The 19,556-nt window shown below is 54.8% G+C and overlaps 2 protein-coding genes across 6 annotated transcripts in view; one reads left to right on the top strand and one right to left on the bottom strand.

Moving 5' to 3' along the window:
* The window catches only part of PQLC1 (PQ loop repeat containing 1), a 41,624-nt gene extending 36,092 nt beyond the window's left edge, over positions 1-5,532 (top strand). For 3 of the 4 annotated variants that reach the window (XM_027525580.1, XM_027525581.1, XM_027525579.1), the window contains exon 5: positions 4,015-5,532. In XM_027525580.1, the coding sequence (XP_027381381.1) occupies positions 4,015-4,222 (208 nt within the window). In that variant the 3' untranslated portion in view covers positions 4,223-5,532. The remainder of the gene's footprint in view (positions 1-4,014) is intronic. The other variant, XM_027525582.1, reaches the window with a different exon arrangement.
* A 3,051-nt stretch (positions 5,533-8,583) lies between these two features.
* KCNG2 (potassium voltage-gated channel modifier subfamily G member 2) overlaps positions 8,584-19,556 on the bottom strand; it is a 52,480-nt gene continuing 41,507 nt past the window's right edge. For both annotated transcript variants that reach the window (XM_027525578.1, XM_027525577.1), the window contains one exon: positions 8,584-9,679. In XM_027525578.1, coding sequence (XP_027381379.1) covers positions 8,879-9,679 — 801 coding nt within the window. In that variant the 3' untranslated portion in view covers positions 8,584-8,878. The remainder of the gene's footprint in view (positions 9,680-19,556) is intronic.

Here is a 19,556-nt window from a genome sequence, read left to right on the forward strand (position 1 = left end):
GGAGGATCAGGCACAGGACACAGCAGCTGGAGTTGGGGCCAGGGTGAGGAGGAACCTAGAGAAAGGAATCAGCTCCCAGGCCACCCACCCTGCCCACCCCCAGCTGAAGAATGCAGCCTGGGGACAGTCCCTGCCTGCCCAGACCAGCTCCCACAGCTTCTCCGTGCCCTGAGCTCCCTGTGCTGTCCGAACCCCGGGCTGGCGGCCCTCAGTCAAGGAGGGGTCTTCCTAGAGACCCCGCCATGTGCAGCGGGCACGCTCCGGCCTTGGTACACACGAGGACATCCCTGGCCTGCTGGACGGTGGTAACTGGGCCTCAGGGCTCGCCCACCTGATAGCTGTTGAGGGTAACGGGTGACCTGACCCCGTGGGGGAGATGGGGTCTGGGCCTGTGCACATGCCCACAGCGTGCAGGGTCTAGGGTGACCAGGGGGTTCGGAACATGAGCTTGTGTGTCAAGAGTGTTCACACCTGGCACACGGGCTCCCGCAGCTCAGGGTGGCGCTTGGACTGGCAGGAACAGTTTGATTAAACATTTGCCCTGAGCCCTCAACACGTGGGGCTGGTCGTGGGGCCTCGGAAGGCTGTCAGATTCCTGCTTCTGGGGCCAGAGCCAACTGAGGGCCAAGGCCAGGAGAGGCGTCTGGGCAGCTAAAAATGTCTGTGTGTGTCAGGCAGAGCCCAGCTCTCGGCGTTGACTGCACGTCTCCACTTGCTAGGGTGAAGGTGCACCTGTGCCTTCAGGCCCAGAGGGACACCAGCTGGGACGGGCTCAGCTGTGCCTTCTGCCACCCCTCTGCAGCCCTTCCTGCCCTGCGAGGCATTTGCATGTGTCCTTGGGTGAGTCACCCAACCTCTCTGTGCCTCAGCATCTCCTCTCTAAAAGGGGCACTGCACAGGCCACCATGTGGTGTCTGTTTTTGGAGGGAGGGTCCTTGGGTCTCCTGCTACGTTCTGCTATCTCTGGGGGAGACCGTGCCTTAGCTCTTAATTTCATAGAATGGAACTAGACTCATTTATGACATTAGTTCTCTTCCCATCTTCACAGCTGTTTGCAGAAATTGTGGTTGCTTGTCAGAGCTTCTCCTGGAAATGCTTGCTCTGTGGGGGTGGGTTTCCTTTGAAATGGAAGTGCTCTGAGCTGGAGAGCTGGGAGCAGCCTCACTGGCAGGCCGGCATCTCTGCAGCTCTGGTCTGCCGTGATGCCCGCAGCCTCCTGGGGCCACCCGGCCATACCAGTGCCTAGTCCCTTGTACTTGATGCTCCCGCTGCTGCTGTGGACGTGGTCTCATCCCAGCGGTCACTCTGGTGCGTTCGCCCACCACGTTGTATTCGTCCCCCTGCCTCTGCGCTCCCCCCAGGGTTTGACGTGTGCAGGCTGACCCCAGCCGCTGCCAGGCAGCCCCTGTGCCCCCACCTGCTGTTCCTTCCAAACACCGCTGTGGGTGGTCCCATCCATTCCCCTCCGTGTCCATGATGTAGTCACCTGGCACACTACTACTTCACTCTCAAATTCTGAGTTGGTGCTCCAGAGCAGGACAGAATTCAGATGGAGAGAGGGGCACAAGTTTGTGGGGGAAGATGCCACATAGAAGAGAGGACAGCAACAAAACACCTTCCCTCCCAGTCCTCAGCCTCTGGCCAGGGCCCAGTAGGTCTCATCCACAGGGACCAGTCAGCAGAGGCCAGTACACTCAGGATGGATGCTCCCCAGACTACCAGTCTCAGGTCTTTTCATGCCGGGCCCATGTCTGCCTTGGGTGCACCTACAGACAGGACTGGATGGACGGAGCAGCCCTGGGCACAGGAGTGGGCGGACTGTGGGAGGACGTAGTGCATGGACGACAGGACGCGTCTTGTTTCCCCACATCTGTCATTCTGGACTCCTGCACAGCCCCAAGCCCAGAAAGGTGCACAGGGCAGAAAGCTTTCTGTCTAGGGCATGGAAAGGTGTTCCCCCGGGACCTTTGGGGCAGACCGCCACCCAAGTCCCATCCTGGCCACTGACTGCTGGCCGTGCTGTGCAGATCCGAGTGGTTTTGAAAACTGAACTGAATTCAGCCATAGTCCCCAAATACGAGCCACAACTTGCAGCTTGAACTTAACCATGTCAGTTTCCTGCTGGAACAACAACAACAAAAAAAACCAACATTCTCCACGGGATTTCAGCAAGACAGAGTCTCCTTACGTAGTGTTAAAGATCTCCAGGACATAAACCAAAATTACTCACCATGAAGACTAGGAAAATCTCAACAACTCTCAAAAGAAAAGACAACAGACAACAAAGAATCGACACAGAGACTGGAATTACCAGATTTTAAAGGCACTGCTGTAACTGTTCTCTAAGGAACAATAGCAGATAGTCCTGAAAGCAACGCAAAGATAGACCATCACAGGGGAGAAATAAAAGCTATGAGAGAAATAACTAGAAATTTTAAAATTGAAAAATATAGTAGCTGAACAGAAAACATACTTCATTAGTTCATTAGTAGAATGGAGACGACAGAGGACAAATCAATGAACTTGAAGATTGATACAAATCATCTATTTTGAACAGGAAAAAAAAAATGGGGGAAAAAAAAAAGAACAGACTCAGGGACAGCAGCAAGATGTCTAACGTTAGTGTCACCTGAGACCCAGGAGAGGCGAGAGTGGTACAGAAGAATTAAAGAAATGATGTCTGAAAACTTCCCAAATTTGGTGCAAGATCCATGTACAGATTTTAAGATACTCAGCAAGTCCCAAATGTACATTCTGTCACAGACTGTGAAACCAAAGTCAAATGGCGAAAGCAGCCAGAAAAAAAGGACTGATGATGTATAGTGATCCTGCTGTTTAAATGCAGAGTTATATCCGCTAACTAAGAACCAAAGTCTTTAAACTCCGTGTGAGCCCACACGATAAACCAGCAAGCGTCGCAGGGCTGTTTGGACGCAGACGCCGGGCCGCAGGGTGGGTGGGGGCCGGCTAGGAGCCTGAACCATTCTCCTGAGTAAGGGTCCTAGAAGTCCAGCTTTCGAGAGTGCAGGTTGGGGGAACTGTCCACTTCCTGCCCTGCTTCTGTGTGGTCCGTCTGATGCTCCAGTGGACAGAGCTGGGGATGTGGGGATCACTGCCCTGGACACGGGTCACAGCCCCTTGCCTGGCTTTACTGGTGAGAACCGGCCTGGAGTCAGAGGCCTCCCAGCCCCAGGTGGATGGGGCCACCTCAGGAGCGCAGAGTGCCTGGCCTGCCCTTGGCACAGATGGCTCAGACCTTCATACTGTCCCTGGGGTCCTCCCAGCCGACAGGCAGCTGCCCCCACAAACTGTGGCCTGGCTTAATCAGCCACGTAAGGTTCGCCTGCTGTGGAAATGGGTCTGATTTAAACATTTTATGCAGGAAAACAATGTGCTGGTGCGTGTTACCTGGCCAGCCAGGCGTTAGACGTGGAGAGGTGTGTGCAGACGTGAGCGGTCTGTGACGCGGGACCCTTCTCTGCTCCAAGGACTGGTCTGAGACTCTGGGCGTGACGTCGATGACTAGAAGGGGGTTACCCTCAGGCTGTCCTTGGAGCGAGCCTGGCTGAGCCGGGAGTTCCCAAGAGAGGCTCCTGGTTTCCTGCTCAGTGCCCTGGGTGCAGGTGTCGGGGGCAGAGGGCTGCCTCCCAGGCCAGTTCTCGTGCTGCGAGCTTGGCTCGTGGGACATGGTGTGATGGGCCTCTCCCGCCTGAGGCCATAGCATGTCACCTGAGGGCCACACACCTGCTGTGCCTGCAGCCAGGACGGGACATTTGTGAGCCCACGTGGGCTTGACCCTGAGGCGCCCTTCTCTGCCCCACAGACCTGAGGCTTCTCCTGCCCAAGGGCCTTCCTATCCCTGCGGCCATGCATGTGGTGGCTTCACAGCCAGGACAGGAGGGTGGGCCGGGGTCTGGCACGTCCCCTGACTGACCCCTGGGTTAAGTCCCCTGACCCTGACCTGTGACCCCTGACCCCGGTCTGTGACCCCTGACTGCTTCTATGTCTCTGCAGCATCAAGATGGTCCTCATGTGGACGAGTGGCGACACCTTCAAGACGGCCTACTTCCTGCTGAATGGGGCGCCCCTGCAGTTCTCGGTGTGCGGGCTGCTGCAGGTGCTGGTGGACCTGGCCATTCTGGGGCAGGCCTACGTGTTCACCCGCTACCCTCTGAAGCCAGCCCCCCACGCGGCCCACCCTGCCAGCGCCAAGGCCCTCTGAGGCAGCCAGAGGATGAGGACGCGGGACCAGGGCTTCCGGCCTGGCTACCTGTGCCCCACGTGGGCAGTGGGCACCACAGCCCCAAGACGGGCCTGGCCGTGGGGGCCTCGCCCAGCCTCTGGCTCTTGGGCATGGTGGGGCCCAGGGGCCAACGCTGCGCTCTGCTGCCCAGGACTCCGTGAGCAGGTCTCCCCAGGCGGGGCTGCCGCACTCTCAAGCTGATGGAAAGCAGGCCTCTTTTCCACTTCAGCTCAGGATACCACTGGGGAACCTGGGGCAAGCTCGCAGCCCCAGGGTGCAGTCCTGCGCCCCGCGGGACCCGGGACCTCCAGGAACCTCCGTGTCTCGGGCCCCGGGGCCCTGATGTGGCGGGTGGGGGGGCCTGCAGCCAGGCCAGGGGGTCTCAGGATGGGCGAGACGGGGCGGGAGTGAGAAACAGCACCAGGGAGCCTGGGTCCCTGCCCGAGGGGCCCGCAGTCTCAGGCCGGCCGGGGTGATGCACTGCAGGGTCGGGCTGGGCCACGTGGGATGCAGGGCTCCGGCTTCCTCACTCCGGGTTGGCACCCTGGTGGCCTCACCGCTGCACCAGGCCCTCCTGGTGAGGCTGCTGTGGACTCAATCGCGTCCGGCCAGGCTGTGGTGACGGGGTGTGGCCGGGGTGTTGGGAGGGGGCCTGGGTGCTGGTGGGCCCAGGGCGCACCCAGGATGGGTGGGGGCCCGGGTCTGGGTCTGGGTTGCCCCAGGCATCCCTTCCCTCTGGGAATTGTGCCCTTGCAGACACAGTCCGAGGCGTCTGTCTTCCAGGCCTGGAGGCACCTGCAGGTCAGGGCAGGGGGGTGGCGGGGCAGGCTTCCCAACGCTGTGCAGAGGCCCCGCTGCTGTCCCACATTGTGCATGACCCTCCGCGTCCGCTGTGTCTGACGTTGGCCCTCTTCAGTCTACACGGGCATCTCAGCCTCCCAGGCGAGTGTTCTAGACGCTTCTGCAGGCTTCCCGCAGGCACTTCCCCTCCTGCTGGGCGGAGGGCCTGTGGCGTCCACATTCCCCGGGCCGCTGCCAGAGTACTCGCGTTCGTGTGGTCGGTGGAGGGCGTGCGAAGCCGTCTCCTCCTCCTGACTTTTCCTCAAAAGCTCCTGAATGTTTGAGGATCCCATGCAGCTCTCTGGCCTGCAAGATGCTCTGAAAATGTTTATTTTTTAAAATGAAGGGAGATGTTTGTCTCTGGGTGCAGCGGTGCCCTGCGTGCCCCTTGTGGGAGCCCCGCGGTCCTGTCAGGGTGACTTTAATTCAATAAACTGCTGCGGATCCAGTGTGGCCTCGTGAGTGGAATCGGAGCACGGCCCAGGGCAAATTTAAGGGCCCGTCTGTCCTTCACCTCAGGGGATCCCAGGGAAGTGCTGGGCCAGCGCCCCGCCCTGGGGGACAGCGCTGCCTGTGACACCAGGGTCGCCCCTCAGATCCCTGGGGGACAGCGCTGCCTGTGACACCGCGGTCGCCCCTCAGATCCCTGGGGACAGCGCTGCCTGTGACACCAGAGTCGGCCCTCAGATCCCTGGGGGACAGCACTGCCTGTGACACCAGGGTCGCCCCTCAGATCCCTGGGGACAGCGCTGGCCTGTGACACAGGGGTCACCCCTCAGATCCCTGGGGACAGCGCTGCCTGTGACACCGGGGTCGCCCCTCAGATCCCTGGGGACAGCGCTGCCTGTGACACCGGGGTCGCCCCTCAGATCCCTGGGGACAGCGCTGCCTGTGACACCGGGGTCGCCCCTCAGATCCCTGGGGGACAGCGCTGCCTGTGACACCGGGGTCGCCCCTCAGATCCCTGGGGACAGCGCTGCCTGTGACACCGGGGTCGCCCCTCAGATCCCTGGGGGACAGCGCTGCCTGTGACACCGGGGTCGCCCCTCAGATCCCTGGGGACAGCGCTGCCTGTGACACCGGGGTCGCCCCTCAGATCCCTGGGGACAGCGCTGCCTGTGACTCGGGTCACCCCTCAGGTCCTTGGGGGACAGCGCTTACCTGTGACACTGGGGTCGCCCCTCAGGTCCCTCGGACAGTGACCGCCCTGTGCCAGCGGGACCAGGCTGAAGGAGGCAGCCCCCTGGTCTCCACCAGTTCACACAGTTCCCTTGAGAACGGAATGTCTCAAGAGGTTGGGGAGTGTCTCCTATAAAGGCCAGAAGAGGTATTTCAAGGAAAACGCACAGTTCTGTATAGAAAGTTGAGTTGGAGCTGTTTCTACTAAGCAGCTTGTTTTAGAGCATTTACAGTGGGGGCAAGGCCAAAAAAATCCACCAAGTCAAGATACATGAAAGGGAATTAAGTTTTTTCGATGAGTCACGCCAGCCCTGGAGGGTGAGGTCGGCCACTGGAGCTGACCCGAGCTGGTGACAGTCGACACGGCCACCCCGGGCAGCACAGAGCCTCAGTGTGGACCCCGGATTCCCTGTACTGAGTGGTGCAGGGCAGGGGTGCTGCTCTGGCATGGATGTTTATTTTCCATCTGATAATGTGTTAATTCAGAATAACTTTTAATTAAAAATTATTCAGTAAAAGTTTAAATACTTTAAAAAAAAGAGCAAAAAAACATATGGGGTGCCTTTTTGGGAAACCCATCTTTGTTCCTGAGAACTTACCTGTAGCCTCCTCTGTGATTTGACCGATGAGCAGAGAACCAGCTTGGAAGCAGCTCCCATGTTCCTCTGAGGAGCTGTCCTTTCGAGACTGAGCAGAGTGGGCAGCTTCCCAGGCCTGGTGCCACACTGGCCAAGAGGGCTCTGTGTCCGGGCCCTGGACAAGCCATCCACTAGGACAAGGCAGGTATTTTTAATAGTAACTCCACTTGGAGTTATATTTTCCAGTGAGAAAAATATATGAGGGTCACTTTCATAGCTCTTCTTCTCAACAAGGGGGACACTTTGGAAATGGGAACAGGACGGTGCTGCTGCCCCGGCTCCTGGGTGAGTGGCCGCGTCCACTCAGAGTGAGAGCAGGTGAACGGCTCAGAGAGCCGCCCGCCCGCCCACAGCCCGCGCGCTGCCCGTCCTGGATTCTAGCTGGCTGGGAGGAAACTGGGGGGGGGGGGGGCAGTGGGCATTTTCCTCTGAAATAAGAGGCACCAGAGTTGGGCCTATTTTGGCAGCAGACATGGGGGTTTCAGACCCGCATCACTGACGGTGGAGCACGTTCAGCCCTGGAGTGGCCCTGTGGATCTGAGTAGATCCCCGAGCCCCCAGGGGTCAGCTGGGACAGTGGGGGGGCCAGTCGGGGCCCAGGGAGGTTACAGCATGTGCAGGAGCAGCCTGAGGGTAGGGGGCTGTTTGCTGAAGGTCCCTGGAACGTCACCGACACAGACCACCCCCTTTAAACATGTACAGGTGTGTTCGGATGAACCAGAGAGCTCTGGCAGGAAGCAGCTGTGGCGCACTGTGTCTTGTAGGACTCACAGAGACTGTCCCAAGGAGCGTCTCCGTGTGGGCTTCCTGGGTGGGTGTGGGGCCACAGGCTGGCAGGGACCCGGCCCGTTCCTGCCCCCAGCCTAGGTGGGCAATAGAGGCCACGGCCAGCAGAGGCCCACTGGCCCCCAGCCCGAGGGGCCGTGTGGGAGGGTCACAGCGGGGATGCGGGGAGGAGCAGGAAAGCCAGGGTGGGCGGCTCGCCCGGGTGCAGGGGAGCAGCGTGCCCCCGTTCCCACACGGTTCTCTGCAGGACGGCCCACAGCACCCGTCCTGTGACCCACGGTGGCTTCGGTTCTGCAGGGCTCCTGGGGGCCCTCAGGGCCACTGCAGCGAAGAGGGGGTGTCCCACGACCCTCAGAGGGACAGTCAGTGAGCCCCCCTGCCCAGGAGGAATCTTTTCCTCCAGAGGAGCAGGCATTTGACTGAAGAGCCGCATCGGCACAGACCCTCCCCTCCCCAGAGAAGCAGCAGCTCAGTCATGACCAGCTTCCAGCAGCTGCACGCCCGGGAGGGGGCCAGGCGCCCGGGGAGGCCGTGGGGCCCCCGGCTGACATGCAGGCCTGCAGCGTTGCTGGGCATTCCGAGGGGAGAGCAGGTGAGGGGTAGGGAAGGGAGGTCAGAGGTCAGGGCTGGCACATGCCCCCCCCAAAGGAACTGGGTCTGTAAGCGCCCCTGTCACTTGGTGGGTATGTGGCTTCTACAGAGGCGACGGGAATGCCCCCCTCTGAGGGGGCATACCCCCGGGGGGTGACAGCAGGAGCAGGAAGGCACTGCCCCTTCCCCACAGCTCCCCAAGGCTGCCCCCCAACCCCACTGAGCCCCACAGTGACCAGCGGGGCAAGGTCAGGGTGAGGCTGAAGGACAAGTGTGGCCTTCTGGCATTTGCTACAGGCTTGGAACTTCTGGGATTGTGGAATTTATTTTTAGTTGGCCATGGAGTCAAAACTCTGGAGACAAAAAAGGAAAGCGCAGAACAGGCTGGTGGTGCTCCTAGGGTGAAACTCTTTACTCCAAGCACAGGATGGCTTTGACCCCCGAGTCAGGCCTGGTCAGGCCCGGGCCAAGCTCCGGTGTGCGCGCGTCGAGCAACATGCAGGCTGACGACAGGAGCCGGGCCCCAAAGCCGTCCCGCCCCTCCGAGCGGAGCGGGGCGAGGACGCGGTGCCGCCCCCAGGCCCCCGACTGCCCCCGCAGGTCAGGTCGGCCCCGCTGGTGCCCACGGCCCCTCCGCGGAGGCCCCGGCCGAGCCGGCGCCGTCCGGGCTCTGCGAGCCGTCGTCCTCTGTGGCGGTGGCGGAGGCGGAGGCGGAGCGCGTGCTGTCCTCGCGCAGGGCGGGTTCGGGGCTGGCGGCGCGCTGCTGCTGCTCCTTGAGCTCCGAGTAGGAGCGCGAGAAGGTGTGGAAGATGGAGGTGACCGGGAAGGCCATGAGCAGGATACCGCTGAGGATGCTGCTCAGCGCCACCACCTGCCCGGGCAGGCTGCGCGGCACCATGTCGCCGTAGCCCACGGTGGTCATGGAGATGACGGCCCACCAGTAGCTGGCCGGCACGCTGGAGAAGTCGCGGCGCGCGCCCAGCTCGCGCTCGGCCAGGTGCACGAGCGGCGCAAAGAGGGCCATGGCCACGCAGAGGAAGAGCAGCAGCAGCCCGAACTCGCGCGCGCAGCGCCGCACGGTCAGGCCGAGCGAGCGCAGCCCCAGCGAGTGGCGCGCCAGGCGCATCACGTAGAGCACGCGCAGCGCCCGCAGAAGCCGCAGCACCAGCCCCGCGCGCTCCAGCAGCTTGTTGCCTCCCGCGCCGGGTCGGGCCGCGAGGCCCACGAGCAGCGACACGTAGAAGGGCAGGATGGCCAGGATGTCGATGATGTTGAGCGGGGTCCGCAGGAAGGCGCACTTGCTCTCGGCCTGCAGCGAGCGCAGCAGGAACTCGAAGGAGAACCAGGCCACGCACACCGTCTCCAGCACGAACAGGTTGCGACACTTAGGGGAGCACTCGCCCTGCAGGGAGAGGGGGACTCCTGTTGAGGGCACGGAGGCCTATCCCTCCTGGGCTGCCCTTCCTCCAGATGACTGCACTGCAGGGCAAGGGTTGTGGACAAAAAACCAATTACTGTTTTTTTAAAAAAAGAAGTACTAGGAGGTGGGCTTCCTGCGAGAGAGTGAGCAGAGCTCAGGTGACCAGCTCCCCAGCAAAGTAGGGGAATTTGTTTACAAAAAAAAAAAAAAAAAAAACACTTAAAGCTCCGGAAGCCATTCCAAGGACAACAGCGAATGAAACATTTGTTCAGGAAAATCTATGGAAATTCATTTTAAAAAGAGCCTTTGGTATTTGAATCAAGACCCCCCCCAAAAAAAAAGTCCCAGATCATGGAGGAGGCTGCTCAGGGAGATACCAAAAAGAAAATAAAATAGTTCACTAAAATAATCCAACCAATCATTAAACACTCAGCAGAGAACAGTAACATGAAGTGGGGAGGGCGATATCCAGTGTTCCTGGATATTTTATCACCTAAAATGCCCAGTTTTCAATAAATAATCATAGGGCAGGCAAAGAAACAGTAAAGTATGACCCATACAATCAGAAAAAAGAAAAAAATCAGGCAACAGAAACTGCCTATGAGAATGACCAAATGTCAGATTAACAAAAAGCTTCAAAACTGCCATTATAAATATGGTCACAAAACTAAAGAAAATTTGATTGCCGGTTCATAGCATCAGATGGAGAATATCAATAAAGAAAAATGTTTAAAGAGTCAAATGGAAAATTTGAAGTTGAAGCATACAGTAACAGAAAATTCACTACGGGAGCTCAGCAGTGGATGTAAACTGTCAGAAGAAAGGGTTGGAGAACTAGGAGACTGCCGGTGGCGATTACGCAGGCTGAGAACAGCGAGCACCTGGGACACACCAGTTGGGCCACCACCGTGGCATCAGGTACCAGGGGGAGGGGGAAGAGCAAGGAGGAGAGTGTTTGAGAAACAGTGGCTGCAAACCCCCCAGATCTGCTGAAAATCAATGACCCACACACCCTGGAGGCTTGCTGAGTTCTGCCAGGGAAGAGGCATCACAGGAAAGATACTGAAGGCCACAGATAAGGAGAAAATCTTGAGAACAGCAGAGACGGCGACGATCACCTGAGAGGTCACTCAGGTGAGATTAACAACCTAACATCTCAGCAGGAAGCTGTGGATAACTGTGTTCACATCACTCAGAAAACACCCGCCTACCTGAGGCTCCTATATCCAGCAACACTGTCATCAAAGCATGAAGGTGAAATGAAGACTAGCCCAGAAGAACAGACACTGAGAACTACCTTACGGAACTCTAAAGGAAGGTCTTCAGACTGAAAACCAGTGGTTCCAGCCTCTTCTCAGATGTGATACCAAAATCAGGAGCAAACAAGATAAAACAGATAGATTAAACTTGCCAACCAAAGTCTGTCTAGTCAAAGCTATGGTTTTTCCAGTAGTCATGTACCTATGTGAGAGTTGGACCAAAAAGAAGGCTGAGTGCTGAAGAATTGATGCTTTCGAACTGTGATGCTGGAGAAGACTCTTGAGAACCCTTGGATAGCAAGGAGATCAAACCAGTCAATCCTAAAGGAAATCAACCCTGATTATTCATTGGAAGGACTGATGCTTAAGCTGAAGCGCCAATATTTTGGCCTGGTGTGCTGCAGTCCGTGGAGTTGCAAAGAGTCAGACATGACTTAGCAATTGAACAACAAGGCTACAATGAGGTTGTGTGTGGGCCTTGGTCCAACAACAGGACTGGTGTCCTTTTGAGAAGAGGAGGTAAGGAGACACACACATGCAGAGGCAGGACCACGTGAGGATATAGGAGAAGACCATCGTCCACTTGCCAAGGGGAGAGGTCTCAGGAGAAAGCAACCTGTCAACACCAGGATCTCAGACTTCAGCCTCTGAGATTATGAGAAAACAGGTTTCTGTTCAGTAACATGGTCAGTGATACTTAGTTACAGCAGCCCTAGAAGACTAGTAGCCAAGAGGAGCTATGCCACATCCAAGGTAAGGAGCAGCAGCTGCACCTACAGCCATGAAGAGATACCCCACGTCCAAGGTAAGAGAACCCAAGTAAGACGGTAGGCGCTGAGAGAGGGCATCAGAGGGCAGACAGACTGAAACCATAATCACAGACAACTAGCCAATCTGATCACATGGACCACAGCTTGTCTAACTCAATGAAACTAAGCCATGCAGTGTGGGGTCACCCAAGACGGACAGGTCATGGTGGAGAGGTCTGACAGAATGTGGTCCACTGGAGAAGGGAATGGCAAACCACTTCAGTATTCTTGCCTTGAGAACCCCATGAACAGTATGAAAAGGCAAAAAGATAGGATATTGAAAGATGAACTCCCCAGGTCGGTAAGTGCACAATATGCTACTGGAGATCAGTGGAGAAATAACTCCAGAAAGAATGAAGGGATGGAGCCAAAGCAAAAACCACATCCAGTTGTGGATGGGACTGGTGATAGAAGCAAGGTCCGATGCTGTAAAGAGCAGTATTGCATAGGAACCTGGAATGTCAGGTCCATGAATCAAGGCAAATTGGAAGTGGTGAAACAGGAGATGGCAAGAGTGAATGTCAACATTCTAGGAATCAGCAGACTAAGATGGACTGGAATGGGTGAATTTAACTCAGATGACCATTATACCTACTACTGTGGACAGGAATCCCTTAGAAAAAATGGAATAGCCATCATGGTCAACAAAAAGAGTCCGAAATGCAGTACTTGGATGCAATCTCGAAAACGACAGAATCATCTCTGTTCGTTTCCAAGGCAAACCATTCAATATCACGGTAATACAAGCCTATGCCCCGAGCAGTAATGCTGAAGAAGCTGAAGTTGAACGGTTCTATGAAGACCTACAAGACCTTTTAGAACTAACACCCCAAAAAGATGTCCTTTTCATTATAGGGCACCGGAATGCAAAAGTAGGAAGTCAAGAAACACCTGGAGCAACAGGCAAATTTGGCCTTGGTGTACAGAATGAAGCAGGGCAAAGACTAATAGAGTTCTGCCAAGAGAACGCATTGGTCGTAGCAAACACCCTCTTCCAACAACACAAGTGAAGGCTCTACACACGGACATCACCAGATGATCAACACCGAAATCAGACTGATTATATTCTTTGCAGCCAAAGATGGAGAAGCTCTATAGAGTCAGCAAATACAAGGCTGGGAGCTGGCTGTGGCTCAGATCATGAGCTGCTTATTGCCAAATTCAGACTTAAATTGAAGAAAGTGGGGGAAACCATTAGACAATTCAGGTATGACCTAAATCAAATCCCTTATGATTATACAGTGGAAGTGAGAAATAGATTTAAGGGACTAGACCTGATAGACGGAGTGCCTGATGAACTATGGACGGAGGTTTGTGACATTGTACAGGAGACAGGGATCAAGACCATCCCCAAGAAAAAGAAATGCAAAAAAGCAAAATGGCTCTCTGAGGAGGCCTTACAAATAGCTGTGAAAAGATGGGAAGCGAAAAGCAAAGGAAAAAAGGAAAGATATACCCATTTGAATGCAGAGTTCCAAAGAATAGCAAGGAGAGATAAGAAAGCCTTCCTCAGCAATCAATGCAAAGAAATAGAGGAAAACAATAGAATGGGAAAAACTAGAGATCTCTTCAAGAAAATTAGAGATACCAAGGGAACATTTCATGCAAAGATGAGCTCAATAAAGGACAGAAATGGTATGGACCTAACAAGCAGAAGATATTAAGAAGAGGTGGCAAGAATACACAGAAGAACTGTACAAAAAAGATCTTCACGACCCAGATAATCACGATGGTGTGATCACTGACCTAGAGCCAGACATCCTGGAATGTGAAGTCAAGTGGGCCTGAGAAAGCATCACTATGAACAAAGCTCGTGGAGGTGATGGAATTCCAGTTGAGCTATTTCAAATCCTGAAAGATGATGCTGTGAAAGTACTGCACTCAATATGCCAGCAAAGTTGGAAAACTCAGCAGTGGCCACAGGACTGGAAAAGGTCAGTTTTCATTCCAATCCCAAAGAAAGGCAATGCCAAAGAATGCTCAAACTACTGCACAATTGCATTCATCTCACATGCTAGTGGCTCCCTGGTGGCTCAGAGGTTAAAGCGTCTGCCTCCAATGCGGGAGACCCGGGTTCAATCCTTGGGTCAGGAAGATCCCCTGGAGAAGGAAATGGTAACCCACTCCAGTATTCTTGCCTGGAAAATCCCGTGGACGGAGAAGCCTGGTAGGCTACAGTCCACGGGGTCGCAAAGAGTCGGACACGACTGAGCAAGTTCTCTCTCACTCACATTCTAGTAAAGTAATGCTCAAAATTCTCCAAGCCAGGCTTTAGCAATATGTGAACCATGAACTTCCAGATGTTCAAGCTGGTTTTACAAAAGGCAGAGGAACCAGAGATCAAATTGCCAACATCCACTGGATCATCAAAAAAGCAAGAGGGTTCCAGAAAAACATCTATTTCTGCTTTATTGATTATGCCAAAGCATTTGACTGTGTGGATCACAATAAACTGTGGAAAATTCTGAAAGAGATTGGAAGAGCAGACCACCTGACCTGCCTCTTGAGAAACCTATATGCAGGTCAGGAAGCAACAGTTAGAACTGGACATGGAACAACAGACTGGTTCCAAATAAGAAAAAGAGTACATCAAGGCTGTATATTGTTACCCTCCTTATTTAACTTATATGCAGAGTACATCATGAGAAACACTGGACTGGATGAAGTACAAGCTGGAATCAAGATTGCTGGGAGAAATATCAATAACCTCAGATATGCAGATGACACCACCCTTGTGGCAGAAAGTGAAGAACTAAAGAGCTTCTTGATGAAAATGAAAGAGAGCAGTGAAAAAGTTGGCTTAAAGCTCAACATTCAGAAAACTAAGATCATGGCATCCGGTCCCATCACTTCATGGGCAATAGATGGGGAAACAGTGGGAACAGTGGCTGACTTTATTTTTCTGGGCTCCAAAATCACTGCAGATGGTGACTGCAGCCATGAAATTAAAAGACACTTACTCCTTGGAAGGAAAGTTATGACCAACCTAGATAGCATATTTAAAAGCAGAGACATTACTTTGTCAACAAAGGTCTGTCTAGTCAAGGCGATAGTTCTCCAGTGGTCATGTATGGATGTGAGAGTAGGACTATAAAGAAAGCTGAGCGCCGAAGAATTGATGCTTTTGAACTGTGGTGTTGGAGAAGACTCTTGAGAGTCCCTTGGACTGCAAGGAGATCCAACCAGTCTATCCTAAAGGAGATCAGTCCTGAGTGTTCATTGGAAGGACTGATGTTGAAGCTGAAACTCCAATACTGATGCGAAGAGCTGACTCATTTGAAAAGATCCTCATGCTGGGAAAGATTGAGGGCAGGAGGAGAGAGTGACGACAGAGGATAAGATGGTTGGATGGCATCACCGACTCAATGGACATGGGTTTGGGTGGACTCCGGGAGTTGGTGATGGACAGGGAGGCTCGGTGTGCTGCAGTTCACGGGGTCATAAAGAGTCGGACAGGACTGGGCGACTGAACTGAACTGAGCAGACTAATACAGACACTAACACAGAGTGTCTGGGAAGTATAAGACGAGCCGCAGAATGGAAGGACATATGTACACATCATATGTGATAAGGGACTTGCATCGAGAACACAGAATTCCTCCAATTCAATGATTAAAAAAAAAGACAACCCAATTTAAAACATAGGCAAGGAATCTAAATAGACCTTTGTCCAAAGAAGATACACAAGTGACTGAGAAGCACATGAAAAGGGGCTCAACACCATTCATCACCAGGGAAATGTTGGGCAAACCCACCCTCAGCTCCCACTTTACCCCCACCGGGGCAGCCAGAGTGCAAGAGCCGACAACAAGTACAGGAGAAACCAGGCCTCGTGCACTGCTGATGGGAGCGTGCCACAGTCTAGTCACCTTGGAAAGAGCCTGGCTGTGCCCCCAAACCTTCCTCATGGAGTGGCCACACAGCCCAACCATCCCACTCCTAGGTGTGTGCCTGGAGAAGTCAACACGCACGTGCACACAGAAACCTATACATGGATGTTCATGGTCGAGTAAGTCACAACAGCCAAGAGCTGGACACAACCCCGATGTCCACCTGCTGACGGATGGACTAAAAATCTGGAAGCCGCACACACACTGGGATACTATTGGGCCATGGAAGAAATGAAGCGCTGACTCCTGCTACAACATGGATGAACCTTGAAGACAGCTCAGGGTGAGAGGGTCCAGTCATGCCAGACATGCTGGGTGGTTCTGTTCTCAGGATCCAGAACAAGGAAATATTTAAGACACAGCCTTGGTAGCTCAGGGCTGGCAGGAGCAGGGAGGGGCTGAGGAGTGTGTGAACCAGCCACCAGGGTCTTCTGGGAGATGGAGATTCTCTAAAATCAGACGGAAGTGGTGGCTCCAGAATTTGTGCACACTGCAGAAACAGCGGAATCATACACTCAAGAGGGGCGAACTGTACAGTATGAGTCAAATAGCAGCAGAGCTGTTGCTAAGAAATAACTATTAGGGCTTCCCTGGTGGCTCAGGGAATCTAGAATCTGCCTGGCAACGCAGGAGACGCGGGTTCCATCCCTGGTCCAGGAAGATCCCACATGTGGTGGAGCAACGGAGCCAAACTGCTGAGCTTGCGCTCTTGAGCCCGCGCGCCACAGCCTCCGAAGCCTGAGTGCCCGGAGCCCTGCTCCACGAGAGCAGCCACCTCAATGAGAAGCCCGAGCACACAACTAGAGAAAAGCCGGTCCAGCAACCAAGACCCAGCACAGCCACAGATAAATACACAAAATGATATGAAAGGCTTCTACCCTGGCAGCCCCATGGCCCCTGAGGCCTCGTTCTGCCTCAGCTCTTCTGGGCAGCCTGGGCATCGCTGGGGCCAGGCTCTGAGAGGCCAAAGCTCCTCCGGGCAGCCCTGACACCCCGGGCCTCTGCCCTCCTTGCCAGGCCTGGGGGCCTCAGGACACAGAGGGAGTTAGGCGGGAAGGGGCCGTGGGGCTGACGGGGCAGAAGCCCTGGCAGCGGGAAGGGGGACTCACCATCCTCACCTGGAGTCTGATGACCTCAGCCCACAAAGTGCTTGGGGCTCCCATGACCCACACCCCAAGAACACCCGCGTATGACGTCCCCTCGTCCGGGCTGAACTTGGGCTCCTGGCCCCCCCATCATCTCTTGGCCACGTCCAGCCGCAAGCCCCCATCGGGTAGGCGGTGACCCTGAGTGCAGGAGGACGAGGGACGAAGACCCTAGGCCCCCCTGGGGTGGGCGGGAGGCAACCCCTTGGCCCCCACACCTGCCCAGAGGCAGGTCAATCCAGTGGATTCGGCCTGCGAACCCCTGCGCCCCACCACTCTCTTAAATTCAGGAGGATAAGTGGAGGGAACTATTTTGGGAACTTTTAGAAAATGACCCTAATTCATCATAATTTGACACATCTGGCCTATTTGGCCAAAATCGGGTCAGCAGTAAATCTACACACCCGAGGTCCTTCCCTCCCCTACGTCTCCATCATCTCCAAGCGCCCCCAGAGCAGCGCCAGCCTGCCCCACACAGCCGCGCACTCATGGGCCTGCCCTGCGGGCCCTGGGGCTCCTGGCTCCTTCAGGCTCCGCTTTCACCCTTTCCTGACAGGCCTCCCCCTCAGTGGCCGAGCCCCTGGGCTTCGCAGGTGAGAAGGTCAGGTGGGGCCTAGGTGGGGTCCCCTCACCAGCAGGCGGCAGTCTCCCCGTCCGGGTGCCCGCGGGTGCATGGGGGCTGGCTCAGCCCACGGCCGGTTCTCCCACACCTTCTGTGGCTGCACCCCAAACCCACTCCCAGGCTCGGGGCTCCTGCGGGGGAGGGCAGGTGGCCAGAAGTGTCACCATGGGTGGGGTGGAGCCCAGGGGACAGGCCAGGGCGGTCCCCACCAGGCCCCTCTGCAAATAAAGTGGTTTTTTTATTTTGAATTAATTACTTTATTTTAATTGGAGGCTAATTACAATATTGTAGTGGTTTTGCCAAACACTGACATGAATCAGCCACGGGTGTACATGTATCCCCCACCCTGAACCCCCTCCCACCTCTCTCACCATTCCATCCCTCAGGGTCATCCCAGTGCACTGGGCCTGAGTGCCCTGTCTCATGCATTGAACCTGGACTGGCGATCTATTTCACATATGATAATATACATGTTTTAATGCCATTCTCCCAAATCATCCCACCCTCGCCCTCTCCCACAGAGTCCAACAGACTGTTCTTTACATCTGTGTCTCTTCTGCTCTCTCGCATATAGGGTCATTGTTACCATCTTTCTAAACTCTATATACGTGTGTTAATATACTGTATTGGTGTTTTTCTTTCTGACTTACTTCACTCTGTGTAATAGGCTCCAGGTTCATCCACCTCATTAGAACTGATTCAAATGCATTCTTTTTAATAGCTTAGTAATATTCCATTGTGCATATGTACCACAGCTTTCTTATACATTCATCTGCCGATGCACATCTAGGTTGCTTCCATGTCCTAGCTAACAAAGTGGCTTTTGAACCGTTTTCGCAAACTGCAGCCTCCACGGCCCGGCACTCCCATGGCACCAACGCTGCCTCAGTTTTCTAGCAGAATAAGCAGGCACCCCGACTAGCTTCCTCAGTAACGCGGGCCGTGGGGCAGCCAGCATCCTGGGTGCAGTCAGGAGAGGCCTGGCCTGGCCGCGCTCCCAATCCCGGCTTTGTTCTCTTTTCAGAGCATCGAAGATTGTGGTGTCTGTTCTGCTAAGGAGCCTGCTGACGCCCGAGTACCATTGCTCCTTGAGGATAAACCCAGGTGTGAGGGTGACGAGACGGTCAGGAGGTCAGGGTGGACTGCTCACCACAAGGACAGCACCGAGCTCGGCCAACGCCTGCCGCCCAGCCTGAGGCCCCCAATGCCAGGAGCACTTCATCGCAGACTCCGAGGCAGGCAGACTCTGCCTGTGTTTATCCAGGGTAATCAGATTCTGAAAACACGTGTCCCCTTGATGCCTGCGTGTGTTCTGGACACCAATTCGCACCCCTCTGTTGATCCAGCGTGGACCCTGTGTCCAGCAGAGGAGCCGGTCCGAGCTACTGTCTGCAGCTGGGAACAGGCCGGCGTGTGGCAGGATGTTGAGAAGGGTGAATGCTCTGTCCTTACTAATGTATCCACTCATAACAGCTTTGTGTGAGATTTTCTCTCTGCCTCCCATGAGCACTTAAAGGAAAATATTTATTAACTCAATTTACTGACATTCATAATAACTTGCCTTTGAACTTAGTTGAAGTTTATTTTTTTCCAATTATCTGTGATAAAAGACTCTCATAGTACAAATAGATAATCAGGAGAAGGAATATTAAATCCACTTAGGAGAACAAATTGTATAAAAAGATCAAGCAGTCATTTACATATAAGTCATGAATGCGCTCACTTGAAATTACCTGCACTGAAGCAGAGCTGTCAGTTCACTTTCACATCAACATCCTGTGGACTAGTTTTATGGGCTAACACAGAAAGAAAGGAAGATACCTTGCTGTGAAGTCCTCCACCCTCTGCCTGCCCTGGATGGAAGGAGCTTATCTTCCAGTTGGCCCTCTCGACCTCCATGGACCCTCCTGAGCGTGATGTGCCGGCCTGAACCCAGCGGGGGTTCTGGAATCAGACAGAACTGCAGTCACCAGCATCTCACACTTTGGTGCCCTGAGGAGCAGACCCCCAGGGCCCCAACATCCCCGCGGAAGTGACCAGCGTGAGCCGAGATGGACACAGACAGCAAGCTGGTGACAGACAGCAGCGCCGCCCACGGATCAGCAAGCGGGGCGTCCATCTCGGGGGAGAACGG

This window comes from Bos indicus x Bos taurus, chromosome 24, assembly GCF_003369695.1.
Source record: "Bos indicus x Bos taurus breed Angus x Brahman F1 hybrid chromosome 24, Bos_hybrid_MaternalHap_v2.0, whole genome shotgun sequence".
Taxonomy (NCBI): Eukaryota; Metazoa; Chordata; class Mammalia; order Artiodactyla; family Bovidae; genus Bos; species Bos indicus x Bos taurus.